The sequence below is a fragment of the Glycine soja genome, chromosome 3, assembly GCF_004193775.1.
Source record: "Glycine soja cultivar W05 chromosome 3, ASM419377v2, whole genome shotgun sequence".
Lineage (NCBI taxonomy): Eukaryota > Viridiplantae > Streptophyta > Magnoliopsida > Fabales > Fabaceae > Glycine > Glycine soja.
The window spans coordinates 45,946,051-45,965,138 of record NC_041004.1 but is presented as its reverse complement, the minus strand read 5'-3'; the positions used below and the strand labels follow the sequence as shown (position 1 = coordinate 45,965,138).

The window sequence follows — 19,088 nt, the reverse complement described above, 5'->3', positions numbered from 1 at the left end:
GTTTGGTATAAAATGAATTTTTTTAAAAAAATATTAAATGAGTTTGTCCATGATTGAATTTTACGTTTCCAAATTTTTAATTGTTTTTATTTCGTCCTTCATATTAATCATGATTGATTTTAACAAAAAAATAAATATGAATTTATTTTGATTAATGATAATTTTAATTTTGTATTGAATTTTATTTAATTATTTTAATGGAAAAAATTAATTATGAATAAACTAAGTGTTGTATATAATAATAATTCCGGTCAACTGAAGCCGACCCAAATGTTTTGTAAAAGTTAATTTGAGGGGCTTCCTTCAATCAAGCATCCCTTCCATCAAAATTTCTCTATTCACTTCACTCCACACTCTCAATTTTTGGCTTCCCGCTTTCTTCTCTCTCTCTTTACAACAGGGAGGGAGTGTGTGTGTACGCCCAACCCTTTCAAACACAACACCCTACCCTCTGCTTCGTTCCCATGTCGTAGTCGCCGTGCAAGTAAGTTCCCTCAACGATTTTTTCGATCTGGCTCTTCCTTAGGGTTTTAGTTGAAACGAAACTCTTTGCTATGCTCCTTTTCTCTCTATTTCGATCGCTCTTTTCTAAACTTAGGGTTTAGGTCATGCTGTTTCTCACCTTCCCTACTTCCATTTCCTGTCCAGTCCTGACATTTTTGTTATATTTTTATTTCACTTTTCACATCTGATCTGTTTCTCTCTATATTTTACGGAAACACATTTTTTCTCTCTTAGGTCTTGAATGGATAATCTCCTCGATTATTGCTTATGGAGGAAGAAAATAAGAAGGAAAAATGAATTACACTTTTCCCATAAACTCAAACTAGCTTATGCTTAACTTTGTAAAAGCTCTGTCATTTAGTTTCTTCAAAAGCTGATTTTAACTTATGCATAAGTTAATTTTAGCTTATGGAAGAAGAAGGTTAAGGATCTATTTGGATAGACTTCTCCATTCACACTTATTGGAGGAGAAAATAAGAAGTAAAAATGAAATAAGTTTTTTCATAGTTATAATTGGCTTATGCATAAGTTAGTTTGTAGAAATTTTCTCAAATAGCTTCTCAAAAAGTTGATTTTTAACTTTTATGAAAGTTATTTTTTTTGCTTATGGAGAAGCTTATTTTATTTTTCCTTCTTATTTTATTCTCAGTGTTTATGGAGAAATTTATTCAAAAAGGCCCTAACTCATTTTTCCTTCCTATTTTATCTTCTTCTATAAGTGCTTATTGAGAAGTTTATCCAAAACAGGCATTACTTTTGTGGAACTTTGTGAATTTTGTAGTATTAGAGTTGAAATGAAAATTTAATGCTTCCTGGATTTACTTTTTTAAGAGTACATCAACACAATTTACTGGTTCCAGAGATAAATAGTTACCTGAACATGTCAAGCATGTCTATATTTACTTATGCAAGTGATATATGAAGTTCTTGTTAAGTGGTTCATTGGTGGTTCGGCTTGTGTTGATCAGGTGAAAATGTTGCACTGCCTTTGGGTGGTGGACTTCTGAATAGGCAGGAGTTGTTTCCCTGTCTATGTATTGTCACGAGATTGAGAGATCTGCTGTGATTAGGTTTTGATTTCAACTCACTGATGGAGTGCAACAAGGATGAGGCTATAAGGGCTAGGCAGATTGCTGAAAATAAGATGCAAGCTGGTGACTTTGAAGGGGGGCTGAAATTTGCTACGAAAGCCCAAAGGCTGTTTCCTGAGATTCAGAACATTCTTCAGATCCTTGCTGTTTGTGAGGTTCACTGTGCTGCACAGAAGAAACACTCTGGGTCTGACATGGACTGGTATGGAATTCTTAAGATTGAAAAGTCCGCCGATGAAGCAACCATAAAGAAACAGTATAGGAAGCTTGCACTGCTACTTCATCCTGACAAAAATAAATCTGATGGTGCAGAGGCTGCTTTCAAGTTGATTGGTGAAGCTAACAGAGTGTTGAGTGACCAAACAAAGCGTGCTTTGTATGACTTAAAGTTTGGAGTTCCTGTGGGAAATACAGCAGCTAAGGTTCCACCTCGTCACCCAAATGGAAATGCTTCCGGGATGGGATGTGATGGCACTGCAAGAAATTATCAGAACAGTTTTTCTTCACAATACCAAGCTTGGAATTCATATCATCGGACTGATAATCAGACATTCTGGACATGTTGCCCTCATTGTAATACTAGATATCAATATGTCATAACCATTTTAAATCATACCATACGCTGTCAACATTGTTCTAAATCCTTTACAGCTCATGATATGGGGAACCACAACGTGTCACCAGGATATTGGTCACCATTTAATAACCAGAAAGAGCCTCCAAAACATGCATCGTCAAAAGAAGCTTCAAAAAGCAATGGTGGAAAGTCTTCTGGTAGAGAACAGGAGGGTGTATCCATGTCAAAATGCTCTGCTGGTATTGGTACCCATTCTAAAGTTGCAAAGAGAAGAGATAGTCATGCGGCTGCAGGAGTGACAAAGGCTGGTGTTGGGATGTCCAATCCCACTAATACCAAAGCCAAGGAATCGCAAGCCTCAACAAAGGTTGGACATAAGAGAGCAAGGCAGTCAACATCAGATGATGATAACAAAGCTGCAAATGGTAAAGGCGTGAAAGATGCTAAGGTTCAAAAAAATAGGGTTGATCCTAATAGGAGATCTTCAAGGAAAAAACAGCATGTTTCATACACAGAAAATGATAAAGATGGTGATTTTGGGAATTCTTCCAAAAGGCCAAGGCACCATGAATCCAGTAACAACAATCCAGCCTCTTTTACTGACGGTGTGGGTGGTCAGAATGGAAAGATAAGAAATAAAGCAAGTGCACCGCCTGAAGAAACTGTTTTAAGGAATAAGACCAAAGTTGAGCAGACAAATGTGCTAAGAAAGGAGGCATCCAACTCAGATCTTAATGATAGAAAGTCAAAAGCTGACAATTGTTCTCCACTGAAGTCAAATTTACCTCCCAGTTCAGAGATTTGCTGTCCTGATCCAGACTTCAGTGATTTTGAGAGAGATAAGGCAGAGGGTTGTTTTGCTGTTAATCAATTATGGGCCATTTTTGATAATACTGATAGTATGCCAAGATTCTATGCTCTCGTCAAGAAAGTGTACTTCCCTTTCAAGTTGCGGATTACTTGGCTGGAACCTGACTCAGATGACCAAGGTGAGATTGACTGGCATGAAGCAGGCTTGCCTGTTGCTTGTGGTAAGTTCAAACTTGGTCAGTCTCAGAGAACTTCAGACCGCTTTATGTTCTCTCATCAGGTGCATTGCATAAAAGGAAGTGACAGTGGTACTTATCTGGTATATCCAAAGAAGGGAGAAACTTGGGCAATTTTCAGACATTGGGATCTTGGATGGAGTTCTGATCCAGAAAAGCATTCGGAGTATCAATTTGAATATGTGGAAGTTCTATCTGATTTTGATGAAAATGCCGGCATTAAAGTTGCTTATCTTAGCAAACTGAAAGGGTTTGTTAGTCTCTTCCAGCGAACTGTGCTAAACAGAATTAGCTTATTTTGTATTTTACCTAATGAGCTTTATAAGTTCTCTCACCGGATTCCTTCATATAAGATGACAGGTGCTGAAAGGCAAGATGTTCCAAGAGGATCTTTTGAACTTGATCCTGCTGGTCTGCCTAATAGTCTTTCTGAAGTTGGTGATCCTGGTGTTGTGAAGATGGATGGAGTCAATTGTTCGCACCATGAATACTCGAAGTGTAAAGTTGAAGAGGCAATGTCTAATGATAGTATTCACAAAGCAAAGTTGCGAGAGAGTATTGGTTCTGAAAGAGTAGCACAAATCCTCAGAAGATCACCAAGGTCAAGTCAAAAAAGTATGGACAATGGTCAAGCAAACACTAGTCAATATACAGTCAGAAAGGATGACATAAACATTGGCCACAGGGATGACAGTCCACCAGAGGGAAACACTGCTGCATTTCAGACTATTAAGAGGAAGGTCAAGACACCTCAGAAACATGAGAAAAATAATTATGAAGGAGAGGCATTGAAAGCCCGAAAGTCACCTAGAGATTTAAGCAAGAAAAATGCTCAAGGAGATGCAGGTGAATGGACAGCAGGCAAGAAGACTGATAACCATTCAAGCAACAGCAAAAATGTGAAGGTCAGCAATATTCCTCAGTCAGTGGGAGCATCATGTTATGGCTTTAAGAAGGAAAAATCTGAAGAGATGTTTCAGTGTGGCCAGATATGGGCAATATATGGTGATAGGGATCATATGCCTGATACTTATGCTCAAATTAGGATGATTGAATGCACTCCTAATTTTAGATTGCAGGTGTACATGCTTGAACCCTGCCCACCACCAAATGACTTAAAAAGAACAATATCTTGTGGCACCTTTTCAGTTAAAGAAGCCAAATTACGGATGCTTTCTCTCTCTGCATTCTCTCATCAATTAAAAGCTGAACTTGTGGCAAATAATAGATATGAAATTTATCCTAGAAAATGTGAGATTTGGGCTCTATACAAGGACCAGAACTATGAACTGACTTCTTCAAATCAGGGCAGAGGTGAATGTCATATAGTAGAAGTATTAGCTGATAGTTACCAGAGTATCCAAGTTGTTGTTCTAGTGCCGCATGGCAACTCTGGGACAATTTTCAAGGCTCCTAGAATCCAGAGATCTAAAACTGGTGTAATTGAAATATTAAGAAAAGAGGTTGGCAGATTTTCACATCAGATTCCTGCTTTTCAGCACAGCGACAATGTTCATCTCAGAGGGTGTTGGGAGCTTGATCCTTCATCAGTTCCTGGTTCTTTCATACCAATAGACTGAAGTATAGCATTTTTAGACCCCCTTGTCCTCTTAGTTCGTGGTAGTGAACCTATGTTTTCTTATATGATTTAACCAGCTATTCTGTGAAGCAGCAATGTATGGAAATATGTTCAAGAGATTTCCTCAATCATTCTATGTTTCTTGATCAGTTATCACATTCTGGCTATATTTTTTTTCTCTCTCATTGGGGCGTGCTGATACGCAGGACGCCTTATCTTGTGTTGGGACTTGGGCATTCCTTAACTGTGTCTATGATCCTGTTTGCTAGGATGTCCCGAGTTCACCTCAATTTGGTAATTTTACTATGCCCACTCAGCCAGAAGAAAAAAAGTGATAGGACATCATAATTTGGTAATTCTATATCGTTACCTGCGATGCTTGGCCAACTGTTCTTAGCAGCTTGTTACCGGGAACTACATTGTCTGCTTTATTGGGCACTTGGGGGCAAGGTAATGCATGTTACAATTGAAGGTTAAATTTTAAAATAAGGATAAGCAAACTAGATAATCAAAAGACATAATTTTTAATTATTATAATTAAAAAAAAGATATACAATTATTTGAAAGAAGATAAAACAAAATTTAAGTCATTTTAAAGTAAATATGTTTTTTTAGTTTGGATTATTGGTATAATTCAAGTCAAGACGTGTGTTGACTACTATTGCAGGTTAGTAGAAGGCAATGTATTGAACAGTGGCCAGTAATATGTAACTATGTTCAAAAACAATTTCTACGTTTAATCAACGTACAATTGTTTTTACTAAACATGTTGACAGTTGACTGGTTTGAAAATTTCCTAGAAGAAAATAATAAATTTATTGCGTCATCCGCATCACATCATCTACACCATCTCAGCATAGCGAGTTCGTTGTTTCAGTTTTTGCCTTGACTTTGTTGGGTGGAATACATTGCTTTTGATATAGTTTGTGCTTGAATGGCTTTAGCATCGTGTTCGGTCAAAGTACCTTTCTTTTTATCATTATTGAATTTTTTTTTTTTTTTTTTTTTTGCTGAAAGCAACTCCTCTCCCCACAAATACAAATGTTGCTCTCTCCACAAATGTTCGTTTGTGAGTAATTTTTATGATTATTGATGATTGATGATAACAAGTAGCTAAGCAACGAAGCTTATATAAATAAGTAACTACGTCACCCGCGTTGCATCAACTGTACCATCTCAGCATAGAGTGGATTCTTTTTGCCTCCACTTTGTTTTTGGTAGAAATACTTTGATATAATTGTGTATATGGCATTGGAAAATAATTTTTATCCTCATATATTCTCCTCTATTTATTTTTGTCTTTTTTTCTTATTATATTACTAACATTAGGATCATGTCTCAAATAAATAAAATAACATTAGGATCGTGTGCGGTCAATAGGAGACATACCGTTTTTCCAAGCCAATTGAATATTATATTCTTCAATATTTCATAGACTAACCTTTTAGAGGAGTCAGCTTGGGAGTTTCTAAGCAAATTTATCAAATTGTTAAATATAACTAAAATTACCCGATAATATTACACTGGACATTTTCTTCTCACAATCATAATCAATTATATATTTAATTTAATAATAAAAACAATACAATTTGATTGAAAATAATATTTATTTCAATTAGTTTAATAAAATACTTGAATTGTGATTGTTGAAAAAAAATTAAAAAACATATTTTATTTAACATAAAATAATTATAATGCTATCACATAATGTGGTTTATTTTACAAACGGAGATGGTTAATAAAACACTCTCCGATATGTTTGTTTTCTAATATATTCTTTATTATATATCAAAATTTATTAGAAATTATAAAATCATTTAATAGTGATATTTATTACATTAAAAACAAGACTTACAAAATAATAATGTTAATAATAAAGAGTGTGCTAAAAATGTATTATATAGTGAACTGCTAGTATTTTTATTTGCAAACTTTTTCTTTTGTATAATTTATATATGTAACATGCACACTTTTTTTAATTTCGAGTTGACTTGGGTTAAAAATAAATTAGAGAGAGAGAAACAAGCATGGAATGTAATACACTGATAGTTTGCATCCTTTATTATTTTTATGCAATTATGTTATTATTATTAGTGTGAAATAAATTATTGTTTTAAGAATGAAAAAATTGAGGTTCTCCAAACATACACTAAAACGTTGTAGCATATGCAAGTTGCAACAATTAATCTTGCTTATTTGAAAAAAGGAAAAATTTAGAGGCTCAAAAAGACAAAAGTTGAGACAAAGCTCAGTGCATCAAAACCGTTGAGCACACTTCAGTTTTCATTGTTTCCATGCTTTCTTAGTTTCCTTCTATTAAACAGTGGATATACTAGTAAGTTGTTTAAGTGAAATCTCTCCTCTTAAACATGTTTCTTTTATTTAAGATTTGAATTTAATATTAAAAAAAACTGAGATTGAGATGTTACTTAAGAAAATTAAATTAAATTTAATTCTACTTAAATCTATAACTAAAATTATCTTATGCATGAATTAAAATAAACAAAAAATAATTTTTAGAGAAGTCAATATAAGAAACTTCAACAAAGTAGCTTATGTATAAATTAATATTAGTTTATGGAGATTTTTTTCTCAATTTTTTTATAAATATTTATGAAAAAATTATCCAAATATGTTTTGGGTACAAGTACTTATCCAAACATTCTTATAGGATATCAATTTGAATAAGTGATATGATTTTATAGAAAAAAAGAGAAACAAAAGATAAATTTTAGGATAAATAATTAATTTTATCCCAAAATGTGTAATTTCCTGACAAATGTGTCCCTAAAAGATGTAAATATAAAATTTAATTATCAAAAGTGTAAAAGTACAAAAAATATATTTGACCGTCAACTTTCGTCCGTCCGTCGCCATTAAAAAAGTTATCTACATGACACAAAAGACCAATTTGTCACAAAAAATATTACTTCATTTCTAATTGTCAACATAGAAACCTAATTTTTTATTGACTTTTGATATTCTCACACTTTGGGAATAGGGATATTTGTGACATTAATAATTTCAAATAAAAATTCATTGTTCACACTTGTTTACCCCTCTTTTATTTTTTTTTGCTTTCTTTCCCAAACGTTTTTTCTTTTTCTTCTTTTGGTTTCCTTCCCTAAGGTGCTTCCTTTTTGTAATGCTAGTTGTAGTTCTTGTTCTGGTGCACTTCCATTGCTTCCTTTCCCAAAGGTTGGTTGTTCTTCTTCTTCACACTTTTGAAAAAGACCTCTCACTTCTTCTTCAATAAATCTCAAAGGTTAAGATTATAGTTAATATGTATGCATATTCCTTGCAATCAAGCATTATAGGGTAATAGCCAATAAGTATTTATTGATGAGTTGTTGAAGGATCTATTCATTCCAAGCTCTCAGAGAAGCAATGTAGCAACAAAGCAGGAAGGATGATACTTATGGAAAAGAGAAATAAAGAAGAAAAAGATAGTGAAAAAAATATCAATGTTAGAAGATTACCAAGTGACCCCCTTTCTCCTTACTGCAAGATATGTCTTTCTAAAAGTTTCTACTGGTATACAGTTGGAGGAAAGTACAAAGAGCCTGTACTTCCCTAAGACATGGAGGTTTGTAAAACAAAGAAAATTAGCAAGGACATGCAACAAGTTCAAGTTGCAAAATACAAGATTTATATTTTGGTACTTACTTTGGTAATATTTATTTTGGACAATTTATATTTGACAGATAAATTATAATTCATAATCAATATTATTGATATTATTATATTTATTTTAAATTATGTTTGACAAAATATTTTTTTAAGTGATTATTGTAACATTATATATATAATGATAAACATGACGAAAATTTATCATAAAATTATATTTTATCTTTAAAAAATGAAATTATCGATATTTTTGTCCAAAATTAATAACTTATTGATATTTTGGTCTATCGGAACATAAGGACATTTAGGTAAAAAAAAATTAGTGACAATTTCCTCCAAGAAAAAAAATATTAATATTTTCGTCTAATAAAATATTACTTATATTTATGTTTAAACATAATATCTTATTGATAATTTCATCCAATCTAGACAGTATAATCATGTTGACAATCAATTTTATTACCAATTTATTCTTCTATGCCACATACGACTCTTTAATAGTAATGGACGAAAGTTGACGATCAGATATATTTATCGTTCTTTTAATATTTTTGAGTACTAAACTTTATATTTACATCTTTTATAAATATATTTGTGAGTGAATTACATATTCTATTTATCCTAAATTTTAATATAGAATATCTAAACATCAACGCGTATCACTACTCAATGATAGGAAGCTGCACTATGTTTCTTGGTACACGATATTAGACGGACGAGTCCAAGAGTTGAAAGCATGGTGTTGGACCATGCATATGCTGCAAAAACTATTATAATAGTATATATTTGAACAAGGAATTCGAAAACTTCACGTCTTCACAATCACAAATTCCTTTGGTGAAGCAACTCAAGTTTAAATCCATTTGATCCAAGTTAGTCTTTGGATAAAAGATTTGTCTAAAGTAATTTGTTTTTATTATTTGTAGCTGAGCCCGTACTCCATGCATCTTTGTTTAGATTACGTGAAGAAGACAAGTTGTTTGCTACTAATTACATGAAGAAAACAAATTGTAGTATAATAATTCATAATTGAATGCAAAAAAGAAAAGTATATCCTGCACTTTGAATATATATGGAGGTACACGACGATGATATTACTTCTTAGTTTCTGCTTCATTTTCTTATGTAGTTATGTTATATATAATAAGACTTTAATAAATAATATTTTAAAAATATTAAATAAAGAGATTTTGATATGCTCAATTAAAGATTTTTACTTTTTTAAAGAAATAGTTGTTAAATATTTTTTTTAACTGTAACAAATATGTATCCTTTTTTCTTTTTTGACAAAGCAAATATGTATCCTATATTATATGATTTCGTTAAAAAATGTTTTTTGACAAAGATTATGTAATATATTTTTAATTAGTTACGATAAGTCTAAAATATTTTGATATAGATATATTGTTTTAAAAATATTTATATACATATCAACTAACATATATTTATATAAATATCTATTTTAGTTGTTGAAAATGTAACACAACTATAAATTGATATTAAAAGATAAAAAATTAAAATTTTATTTTTGATTATATAAAAAATATGACAAATTTATTATATTGTTAGGGTTTTTAAGTGTGTCATTAAACTTACCAACTTATTATTTAAGTCTATCAATAATATGCTGAGAAATTAATTATATCAATCCCAGATGACATTCTTTTAAAAGAGTGAAATCTAAGTTGTCATGTAAGCATGAATATTAGATTAATAAAGAAAATTTATCGGTAAAATAAATTTATCATAATTTTTATATATTTAAAAATTAAATTTTAATTTTTAATGTTTTAGTCAGGAATCTAATAGCATTTAGACTTTTAATACAAAAAATGATTAATTACTCTTTTATTTATGCTCACGTGACATTATTTGTATTTTATTAAAATTATAATCATAATCATCATGACAATGAGATGATGAGGACAATCCCTTGAATCTGCACATATATTGAGAATAATTCTATTACGCAGCCTCCGAGTAATTATCTGAAAAAAACACAGCTTCGGAGTATATTCCTTGGAGTAAATAAGACGCGTATGGTTGGTTTTATAAAAGCCAACGAATGGCAGGCAACATGAAACGTTAATTGGTAGGCATATAGAGCTAATAGCGAGCGACTTTTGCAGTTTGTGAAGACATAAACAAGTAAATAATAAAGTAATAAATAGAAATCAGAAAAGCCCTAATCACTGTTTCATAGGAATGGGAGGGTGTTTTTCTGATGTGAAAGGAGGGAAGCAAGCGGTGGGAGTGGGAGGGAATGGAGCCCACAACGACGCCCTGGATTTGTTTTACAAGTCTCATCAAATGTTCACACAACTTGAGGTACTTTACTTTTCTATCGCATACCTATCATGGTCACTATCGCAGCCATTTCCTTTTTTTCGCTCACTTGACTGGGTATAATTTGAGTTTGACTTCTTCTTAAATTTGTTCTCTGCAAAAAAAATGATCAAGGAAAATTTTAGCTAAACTTTTCTTCCTTTTTATTAATTAATTTCCTTTATCCTTTGCCCTGTGAATGCGAACAAGCAATGTTCATTTTTTTTTTATTGTATATATCTTCTGATCAAACCAAACGCGGTACTAAACAGGGAAAACGGTATGGAAAAGACTTCCACATAAAGGGAAAGAACCAGAAAGAGGATTTTCAACGCAAAAGAAATAAACTCTTGTTTGCTTAGTAAAAAAAAATTACAATATAAAAAAATTTAGGTATACATTTAAAATAATAAATTAAACTTTTTGTTGATAATAATTTGTTCTAATTAATATAATTTATTTATATTCTTCAATATTGGAGAGCAAAAATTAAAGGAAAAGAAATTTTGCTTTACATTTTTTTCCCTGTGAAAATTGGTTTTTTATCCTATTTGATCAAACAAAATGTGTTATTCATTTATATTTAGATCATTAGATGTCACCCTTTTACCGTGATTGTGGATTGATACAGGTGATTAATTTGGAGTTTATGGTCAATTCTCTCCTTAGATGTAATTTTGATTTTTTTTCTTATGTTATTAGAATCTTGTTTGGTAGATAACTCTTTTGAGACAAATATTCTTTGTCACCTAGAAACTTATTTAGTAGTTTAGGTGCACAATAAAAATCAAATTCGTGGGTACTCATTTGAATTTGTGTTGAGTTTGATAGGGAAAAGCTCATTTTGATGAGAGTTTTTCTTGACTTTGAGAGGTGTGATTAGGATCAGTTTCGGTTCCACTCCCACACTCATCTCTGATTAGTTATATTTTTATAATTATTAATAATATCATAATTTACATGTAATTCTATTATTATATATAATTGTCAATTATATAATTTAACTTTCTTTTAATTATTAAAATATAGAATAATTATTTTAAAAGTTAAATAAATAATATTATAATTATAATACTAATTATAACAAAATTAAAAATTACACATTTAATTAAAATTTAATTCTTAAATATGTTTACATTATTTATTTTTTATTAAGTTATGTATATTGATTGAATTAAAATGTAGTTAATAATTTAATTTATGATTTATTTAAAGTATATTAATAAATACCTTATTTTTTAAATGTGATATGAGTTTCTCAAATCGAATAAGAATGAGATTGGATTTCATTGTTTCACCTTCTATCTTATAAACTTGAATTCAAATTCATTCCACTTTTGTGAGAATGGAAATGGGATAGGCAGATTTGTCCCCGTTGCCATCTCTAGAGTAATCATGTTTAGATAAATTTACTATATACATTGTTCTCTCTTCAATCTTCTCTATACATTTAAAAAGATGTATAAAATGATAATTAACCTTCTATGTTTGAAATCAAGTTGAGATCCAAATCATTATTGGAATAAAGCTTGTCTCTAAATTATGATTTTGAGAATTCCAACTAAAATCCAAAGACACAAGAAATTATGGGATTAGTATTTCAAGTAGATAGCCATGATAAATAGCCAAATATTGATAAAAAAAAAAGGGATTCAAATTTCGCAAATTCAAGTTTCATGTCGTCAAGCTTTTAAATTTTGATAATGAGTGATTCTAAAACATAAGTTTTAGAAAAATTAATCAGCAAATGTCTTGCTACCATGAGCAAATTTGTCTATCAAAATTAATGGTTTCGAGTGTTGTTTTTATGGTTGTTTATTTAACATCATAAAGCATGTTTAGATATTTTATGAGTGTTTTCTTGTCTTCTAATTTATTTGCTGTTCATTTTTCTTTTGTTCCTTTCCAATGTACTTTTTGTTATTGTTGGAACCTGAACAAGGTGTGGACAAATGTATTTGATCTTGTAATCTTTTTCCTGCAGTTATCTCTTTCAGCATCCAACTTACTTGATCGAGACATTACATCAAAGGTATATTATAATTTATTCAAGGGTGCAAATGTTACACAAAGATTCGAAATGGTCTTTTATTTCTCGATGTTTCTTGCTTATTTTAATATCCTTAATGCTTTTTATGCCAGGGAAAGCAATCGCATTATTCGCATATATTATTTTTCATTCATCTTAGATGCCTTTTCATTCGGACTCTTAATTATTTGATCCCAATCAAGCAAATACTTTGTAGTTATTTCTTACACCGTGGAAACTAGTAAGTAAGATTTTATGAGTAGAGCCACAGTTACTCCAACAATTCATGTAAATGTCAAGAGTAACGACTTTGTTTACAAAATATTTGTTTTTGCAAACATAAAAAATATAATAATTATCTTTTTGCCGGTGGCAACATTTGTGGAAGTTTCAATATCTTCGTGGAAGTATAATTTGGTACGTGCACATTCACCAAAATTTGCCTTTGTGAGCATAATTTAGCTGTTTTTTTTTTCCTTATTCTATTTCAGAGTGATCCCATGGTTGTAGTGTATGCAAAGAAAAGAGATGGTAAAATGGAAGAAATAGGTCGCACTGAAGTCATTCTGAATTGTTTAAATCCAGAGTGGATTGAGAAAATTAGTGTTGCTTTTCACTTTGAAATTGTGCAACCACTTGAGTAAGTTATCCTTCATCTGTCTTGCGCCTATTCCAAGCTATAAATTGTGTGCTCTTTATTGCAATAATGACTTATAATTCCCTCTTACTCATTTTACTTTTCTTCCAGATTTCATGTGTATGATGTTGATACAAAATATCATAGCGTTCCCACCACGGTTTGTAAACCATAATAACTCTGCCCTCTAAAATTTTATGCTTAACTGAAGCAAGAGTTCTTTCTGCATTGTTTGCTCAATAAGGATATAACAATGATACTTTTTGAGGTTTTTTTTTTATTAAAAAAAAGCAGTTCCAACTCGTTGCTGTTTGCCAAAATTTTGGAAAAATATGTTGCTATATTTATGGTTTCCTAGTTAGAACTATGTAATGGCTTCACAAAAATCACTAAATCATAAGTAGTCAAATCACTTGGAAAGTTAGAGTTAGTTAATAATAGACAACTTTAAGTAATTGATAGCAGTCAAGGACTAGAGTTGACGACAATATACAATTAACTTAAAGCCTTCGACGTTATTATTTTTGAATTTTTTATGTTGTAATTTGTAAATCAGTTAACTATTTATTCAGTGATTTTACAAATGAAAATGTTAAAATGCCTGTCGCCATGCATGGAAATAGAAAATTATTTTTTTATATGAGATAATCTGTTTTTACAACAAGGGAACTGAATAAATTATACAAGTGATAAGAGCATATCTGCAACTCATTTAAATTTATCTTAGATAAACAAATTTATGTTATATTTATGAAAATGACTTATGATATGCCTATAGGTTATTTCCAGCTTATATCAATATATAAACTCTTTAAAATAACCTGTAAAAACAGCTTATAACTCAATAAAAAAATTATTTTATTTTTTGCATTATAAAAAAGCTTATCAAGGTGATGTGAAGTAAAATGAAACGAGACGTGAAAAGTTTAGATATGAGCTTTTGCATCCAAATTTATTTTTCGTTTTCTCTTGACTAATTAGTGAATAGTTATAACTTATGAAGTTGATATTTGAAAACTAAGAAAATATTTCATCTGCTCTTGATTGCAGACACTAAAACTGGGAGATCAAGACTTCCTTGGAATGGCCAGTTGCACGTTATCAGAGGTCAGTCTCATTGTATTCATTTGCAATGACAACCGTGCTATTTGGGTATCATATATCCATTAATTATTTAATTTCCATTTTTTATATAAAAAATCAAATTAATTCACACTTTACATGGAGAGATTGTCATCATGCCTTCAATTTGGTGGTTATTTGGTAATGGATTCTGATAAAAGTACAATTCATTTATGTGTGTACACATAGGTTGAAAATAAAGAAACAAAAAAAAGTTTAAAAGAAGAAACAGAAGGATAAAATGTTTTATAAAAGTAAACAAATTTATGAAACTCGAGATCGCTTTTGAACTAACTTGTTTTGATATAAAAAGTCTTCAAACAAAATTTGAGAAAGTTTTTTACAAAAAGCAAAGTTGAAATAATTGCATACCAAGGAAAATTGAAACTTTTGGCAGTTCAATATTAATGCCCGTCGTAAAAGAGTGAGATTTTATGTGTATAACATTACTTTTTCGGTTTTTCATGTGCTATTAATACTATTGCATTGAGAATTGAGAATTTTAGATTGTGGACACTGAGTGACGCTGGTGTGAACTGTGTGTGCGGCAGATTGTGACTAAACCAAGTAGGAGCTTATCATTAAGGCTCAAAAACAAAAGTAGGCATGATGTTTTGAGAAACCTAGGGGAAATTACTGTTCATGCTGAAGAGACCGTTGCTTCAAGGAGTGCAGTTGAGATGGTCTTACGTTGTACTCACTTGGATAACAAGGACTTTTTCTCTAAAAGTGTATGCATTCTATTCCCACATGTTGCCTATTTAAGTGCATGTTTGTTTTTTATTTGATTGGCCTTTTGGAAAAATCTCTCATATTCGTTTTTCTTGCAGGACCCTTTTCTAAGAATATCAAGAATGGTTGAGACTGGAGGTTATGTTCCTATATGCAAGACTGAAGTTATCGACGACAATTTAAATCCAAAATGGAAACCACTTTGTCTTAGTGTCCAGAAATTTGGAAATAAAGTAAGCCTGTCATCTTTGGGCTTATCATTTGATGTTACCATCATGGATTATTAATTATAATAATTCTAATTACTTTCTCAAGTAACAAGATATTTATCAAGCTTTTAAAAGTTTTAACTTCTGTGCAGGATAATCCATTATTGATCGAGTGTTTTGATTTCAATAGCAGCGGCAATCATGTACTTATTGGGTAATGATAATTCAATTACTGAAAATTGGTTAATGTTTTTGTTGGGCCTATGCTTTTCTAGTTCAAGGATGCAAAGCGTATTGATGTCAAATTTATTGCCATCAGTAAAATGCAGAAGTCAGTAGCAGACCTTGAAAAGCTGTACAAAGAGAGAACAGGCGCAAATTTTGTCATACCATCCACACGCCACAGACAAGAGAAGGTGTTTTGGTCGACCCATGCAATAGAATGACATTTTTGCTTTACACCTTTGCTTAACCTCACTTTTGGGGATTTCTTCCATGTAGGTTCTGAAGGGTCAACTGTTTGTGGATCAATATTGCGTAAAAGAGCAAATCAGTTTTATTGACTACATATCTAGTGGTTTTGAGCTGAACTTCATGGTTGCTATAGATCTCACGGGTATGTAACAATTGTTCTATTAGCAATGATGATTATTGATTTCATCTTTATGGATTGTTAAGCACTTCAAAATTTGTCCAGCTTCAAATGGAAATCCTCACCATTCAGATTCGTTGCATTACATTGATGCATATGGCCGGTTAAATTCATACCAAAAGGTAACCTTGATATCTACTACTTGTCAATGAATGATATATGATTCTGAGCTTTTCAATCATTAACTTATGAAACACAATAAGGTCCTGACTAACTTCAATAGTGGGGGTGGCATTATCTGATCCATTGTTTTTGCCTAATTAACACAATATTTATTTGTAGGCTGTAATGGAGGTTGGAGAAGTTATTCAGTTTTATGATTCTGATAGGCAGTTTCCTGCTTGGGGTTTTGGAGGGAAGCTACCTGGTGGTACTGTATCCCACTGTTTTAATCTAAATGGGAATCCTGGTGCCTCTGAGGTGAGAAATTCTTCTCCTTCTTCTTTATCCCTGGGATAGCAATTGCATTGTTGGTGTTCTATCAATTTAACATTAACAATTAGTTTTGTTTTCTGTTTAGGTTGTAGGAGTTGAAGGCATAATGGATGCTTATGCCAGTGCTTTACGCAGCGTCACTCTCTCAGGACCCACTTTATTTGGTCCAGTTATCAACATGGCTGCACAAATGGCTGTCCAGTCCATCACATCACATAACAACACCAAGTATTATGTATTGCTTATCATAACGGTAAGGAGATAATGAATTGGCAATGCTTGCTTTCTTTTTTGTGTGCTAAGATTATCTATGAATAACCTATCAAATGTCCATCTTCCTTCTCATAGGATGGGGTTGTTACGGATCTTCAAGAAACAATAAATGCTGTGGTTAAAGCATCTGATCTTCCCCTGTCAATTCTTATAGTTGGAGTTGGAAATGCTGATTTCAAAAGCATGGAGGTTTAATTACTATTCATCCTTGTCCAAGTTTTTACCTTAGGTCCCATTAATTAAATTACTTGGTAGCATGAGAAAATGAATATACTCACTCCGGTTGCTTGCACTTGCAGGTGCTGGATGCTGATAATGGGCGTCGGTTAGAGAGTCCCACCGGTCGCGTGGCTACACGAGATATAGTGCAATTTATCCCTATGAGAGAAGTACAGAGTAAGTACCAATCAGTCTTTGTTCGTCTTTTCGAATCTTGTTTGGATAAAGTTATACGTGTTCTTAAGAACTTTTCTATTAGAAAAACTTTCAAAAAACATTTATAACTTTATATCTAAAAAGATTCATGTCAAACACATTATTAACACTAGCCATTTCTCTTACTTTCATTGTCTTGATTCATTTGATTCCATTTAAATAGACCGTATCATTTGTTATTTTGACAGGTGGGCAGATATCTGTTGTGCAAGCTCTTTTGGAAGAACTACCTGATCAATTTTTGTCTTTTATGCGAAGCAGGGACGTCAAGCCACTACCTTGTTCCGATTTCCCTCAAGCATCATCATCCACTGTGAAATAGATTTTACCAACAAACAAGATGTGCATGTTTATTTTCTTCTATAGTTGGTGGTCCACACAACCCGTTCAATTTCAAGGGATTTCATTTTTTAACTCGTGCACATAGGGAAGGAGGATGACTTGATGAGTGAAAGAATGTTATTTGGTCCGTGGCAGGCCAAAAAAACTCTATTAGCTAAACTAGTTTGCATCTTTTTCAATTTGCGTTTTTTTCTTGAAATGAAATGTAAATAGAAACGTGAATTGGAAGTATATAAGTGTAAAAGGGTACGCATAATGGTTTGCTTTGGTACCAATATTGCAGAGAAAATATTTTATGTTCGTTTAATTTTCTTCTTACAGTAGATCAGATCTTATCTTTAATTTTACACATAAAATCAGTAATAAATATTTTTGTAAAATTTATTATTTTATGAAAAAACTATTTATTATAAATTAGATATTTAAATAATTGTGCTGGTCCTTCTTTGTTATATTTCTGAATCCGAGTCCCAGAAGAAAATAACAATTTTGGTTACGTCACCCACATTGCATCAACTAAGAGCATCATCATGCATGCGTTCTGTTTGGTGGAATACTTTGATATATGGGTGTTAGCATGCAAACCCGAAGCAAACCCTTTTTCTGCTGCAAACTTATTGAATATTATATTCTTCTACATTCCGTAGACTAACCTCTTTTGAGAGTCAGTCAGCTTGGGAATTTCGTACCAAGTTTATCACGTTACATATCAATAATATATAAGTTTTTTTTTTAAGAATTATTAAATAAGAAGTTGAAACTCATAAAAAATCATGATTTTTTTTTTTAAAATCGGTTAATGATAAAGAGTGATCCAAAAGAATGCGTTAGAATATATTATCAGTATTTTTATATAATATTATTGCTATGTGTAATAACATAAACACTTAATTTTATTTAAATTGTCATTTGTTTTATTTTTTAGTTAAGATAGGTAAAAAATAAAATTAGAGAGTTGATTTATGTTATTTTATTTCCCAGTTTGCAGGTTCACTTGTTGCACCCACTGCAACGTCTATATTAGTAGAGATTATAAGGCAATTAGAAGTCAACAATGGTTGGTAATGCTGATAAGAATAAAACTCGTATCTTCCAAATTCCAATCACGTGAGTTTCAAATTTCGTTACGAAGTTAGGAACTTTATTCGAGTTGTGTAAGTTTTATTTTTCCTGTGTAATACACGAGTTATTACTAGCTACCTTCGGTCGTTCTTGAGTATATATAAATACAATATGTGTTTTTTTTTTTTTTTGTTTTGGTGATGCTCTAATATTATAGTTTTTATAAGGTTCAATCTATTAATTTAAAATTTTTTTTCTTTGAAAAAGATACTATTCACTAAAATCAGTTATAGAAATAATATAATAGTGACATAAACATAATATCAGTTAATGTTTTTAAAAAACTATTAATGAGAAATTCCATTAATTATGTAAAAGTGAGAGATACCATTAATGTTTTATTCATGATGA

General features: G+C 31.4%; 2 protein-coding genes across 2 annotated transcripts; both read left to right on the top strand.

Annotated features, from left to right (window-relative positions):
- Positions 1-276: 276 nt before the first annotated feature.
- LOC114407652 lies at positions 277-4,964 on the top strand. Its single transcript, XM_028370832.1, has 2 exons — positions 277-484; positions 1,473-4,964. Exon 2 carries the CDS (start codon positions 1,595-1,597, stop codon positions 4,796-4,798), a length of 3,204 nt encoding a protein of 1,067 aa, XP_028226633.1. The 5' UTR covers positions 277-484; positions 1,473-1,594; the 3' UTR covers positions 4,799-4,964.
- A 5,561-nt stretch (positions 4,965-10,525) lies between these two features.
- On the top strand, positions 10,526-17,935 carry LOC114407650 (protein BONZAI 3-like). The gene is made up of 16 exons (XM_028370829.1): positions 10,526-10,752; positions 12,734-12,781; positions 13,270-13,418; positions 13,527-13,575; positions 14,466-14,522; positions 15,089-15,268; positions 15,368-15,502; positions 15,631-15,692; positions 15,798-15,894; positions 15,980-16,094; positions 16,176-16,252; positions 16,413-16,550; positions 16,651-16,818; positions 16,914-17,027; positions 17,138-17,234; positions 17,462-17,935. The coding sequence occupies exons 1-16, from the start codon at positions 10,630-10,632 to the stop codon at positions 17,593-17,595; spliced, it is 1,743 nt and encodes a 580-aa protein (XP_028226630.1). The 5' UTR covers positions 10,526-10,629; the 3' UTR covers positions 17,596-17,935.
- Positions 17,936-19,088: the final 1,153 nt, after the last annotated feature.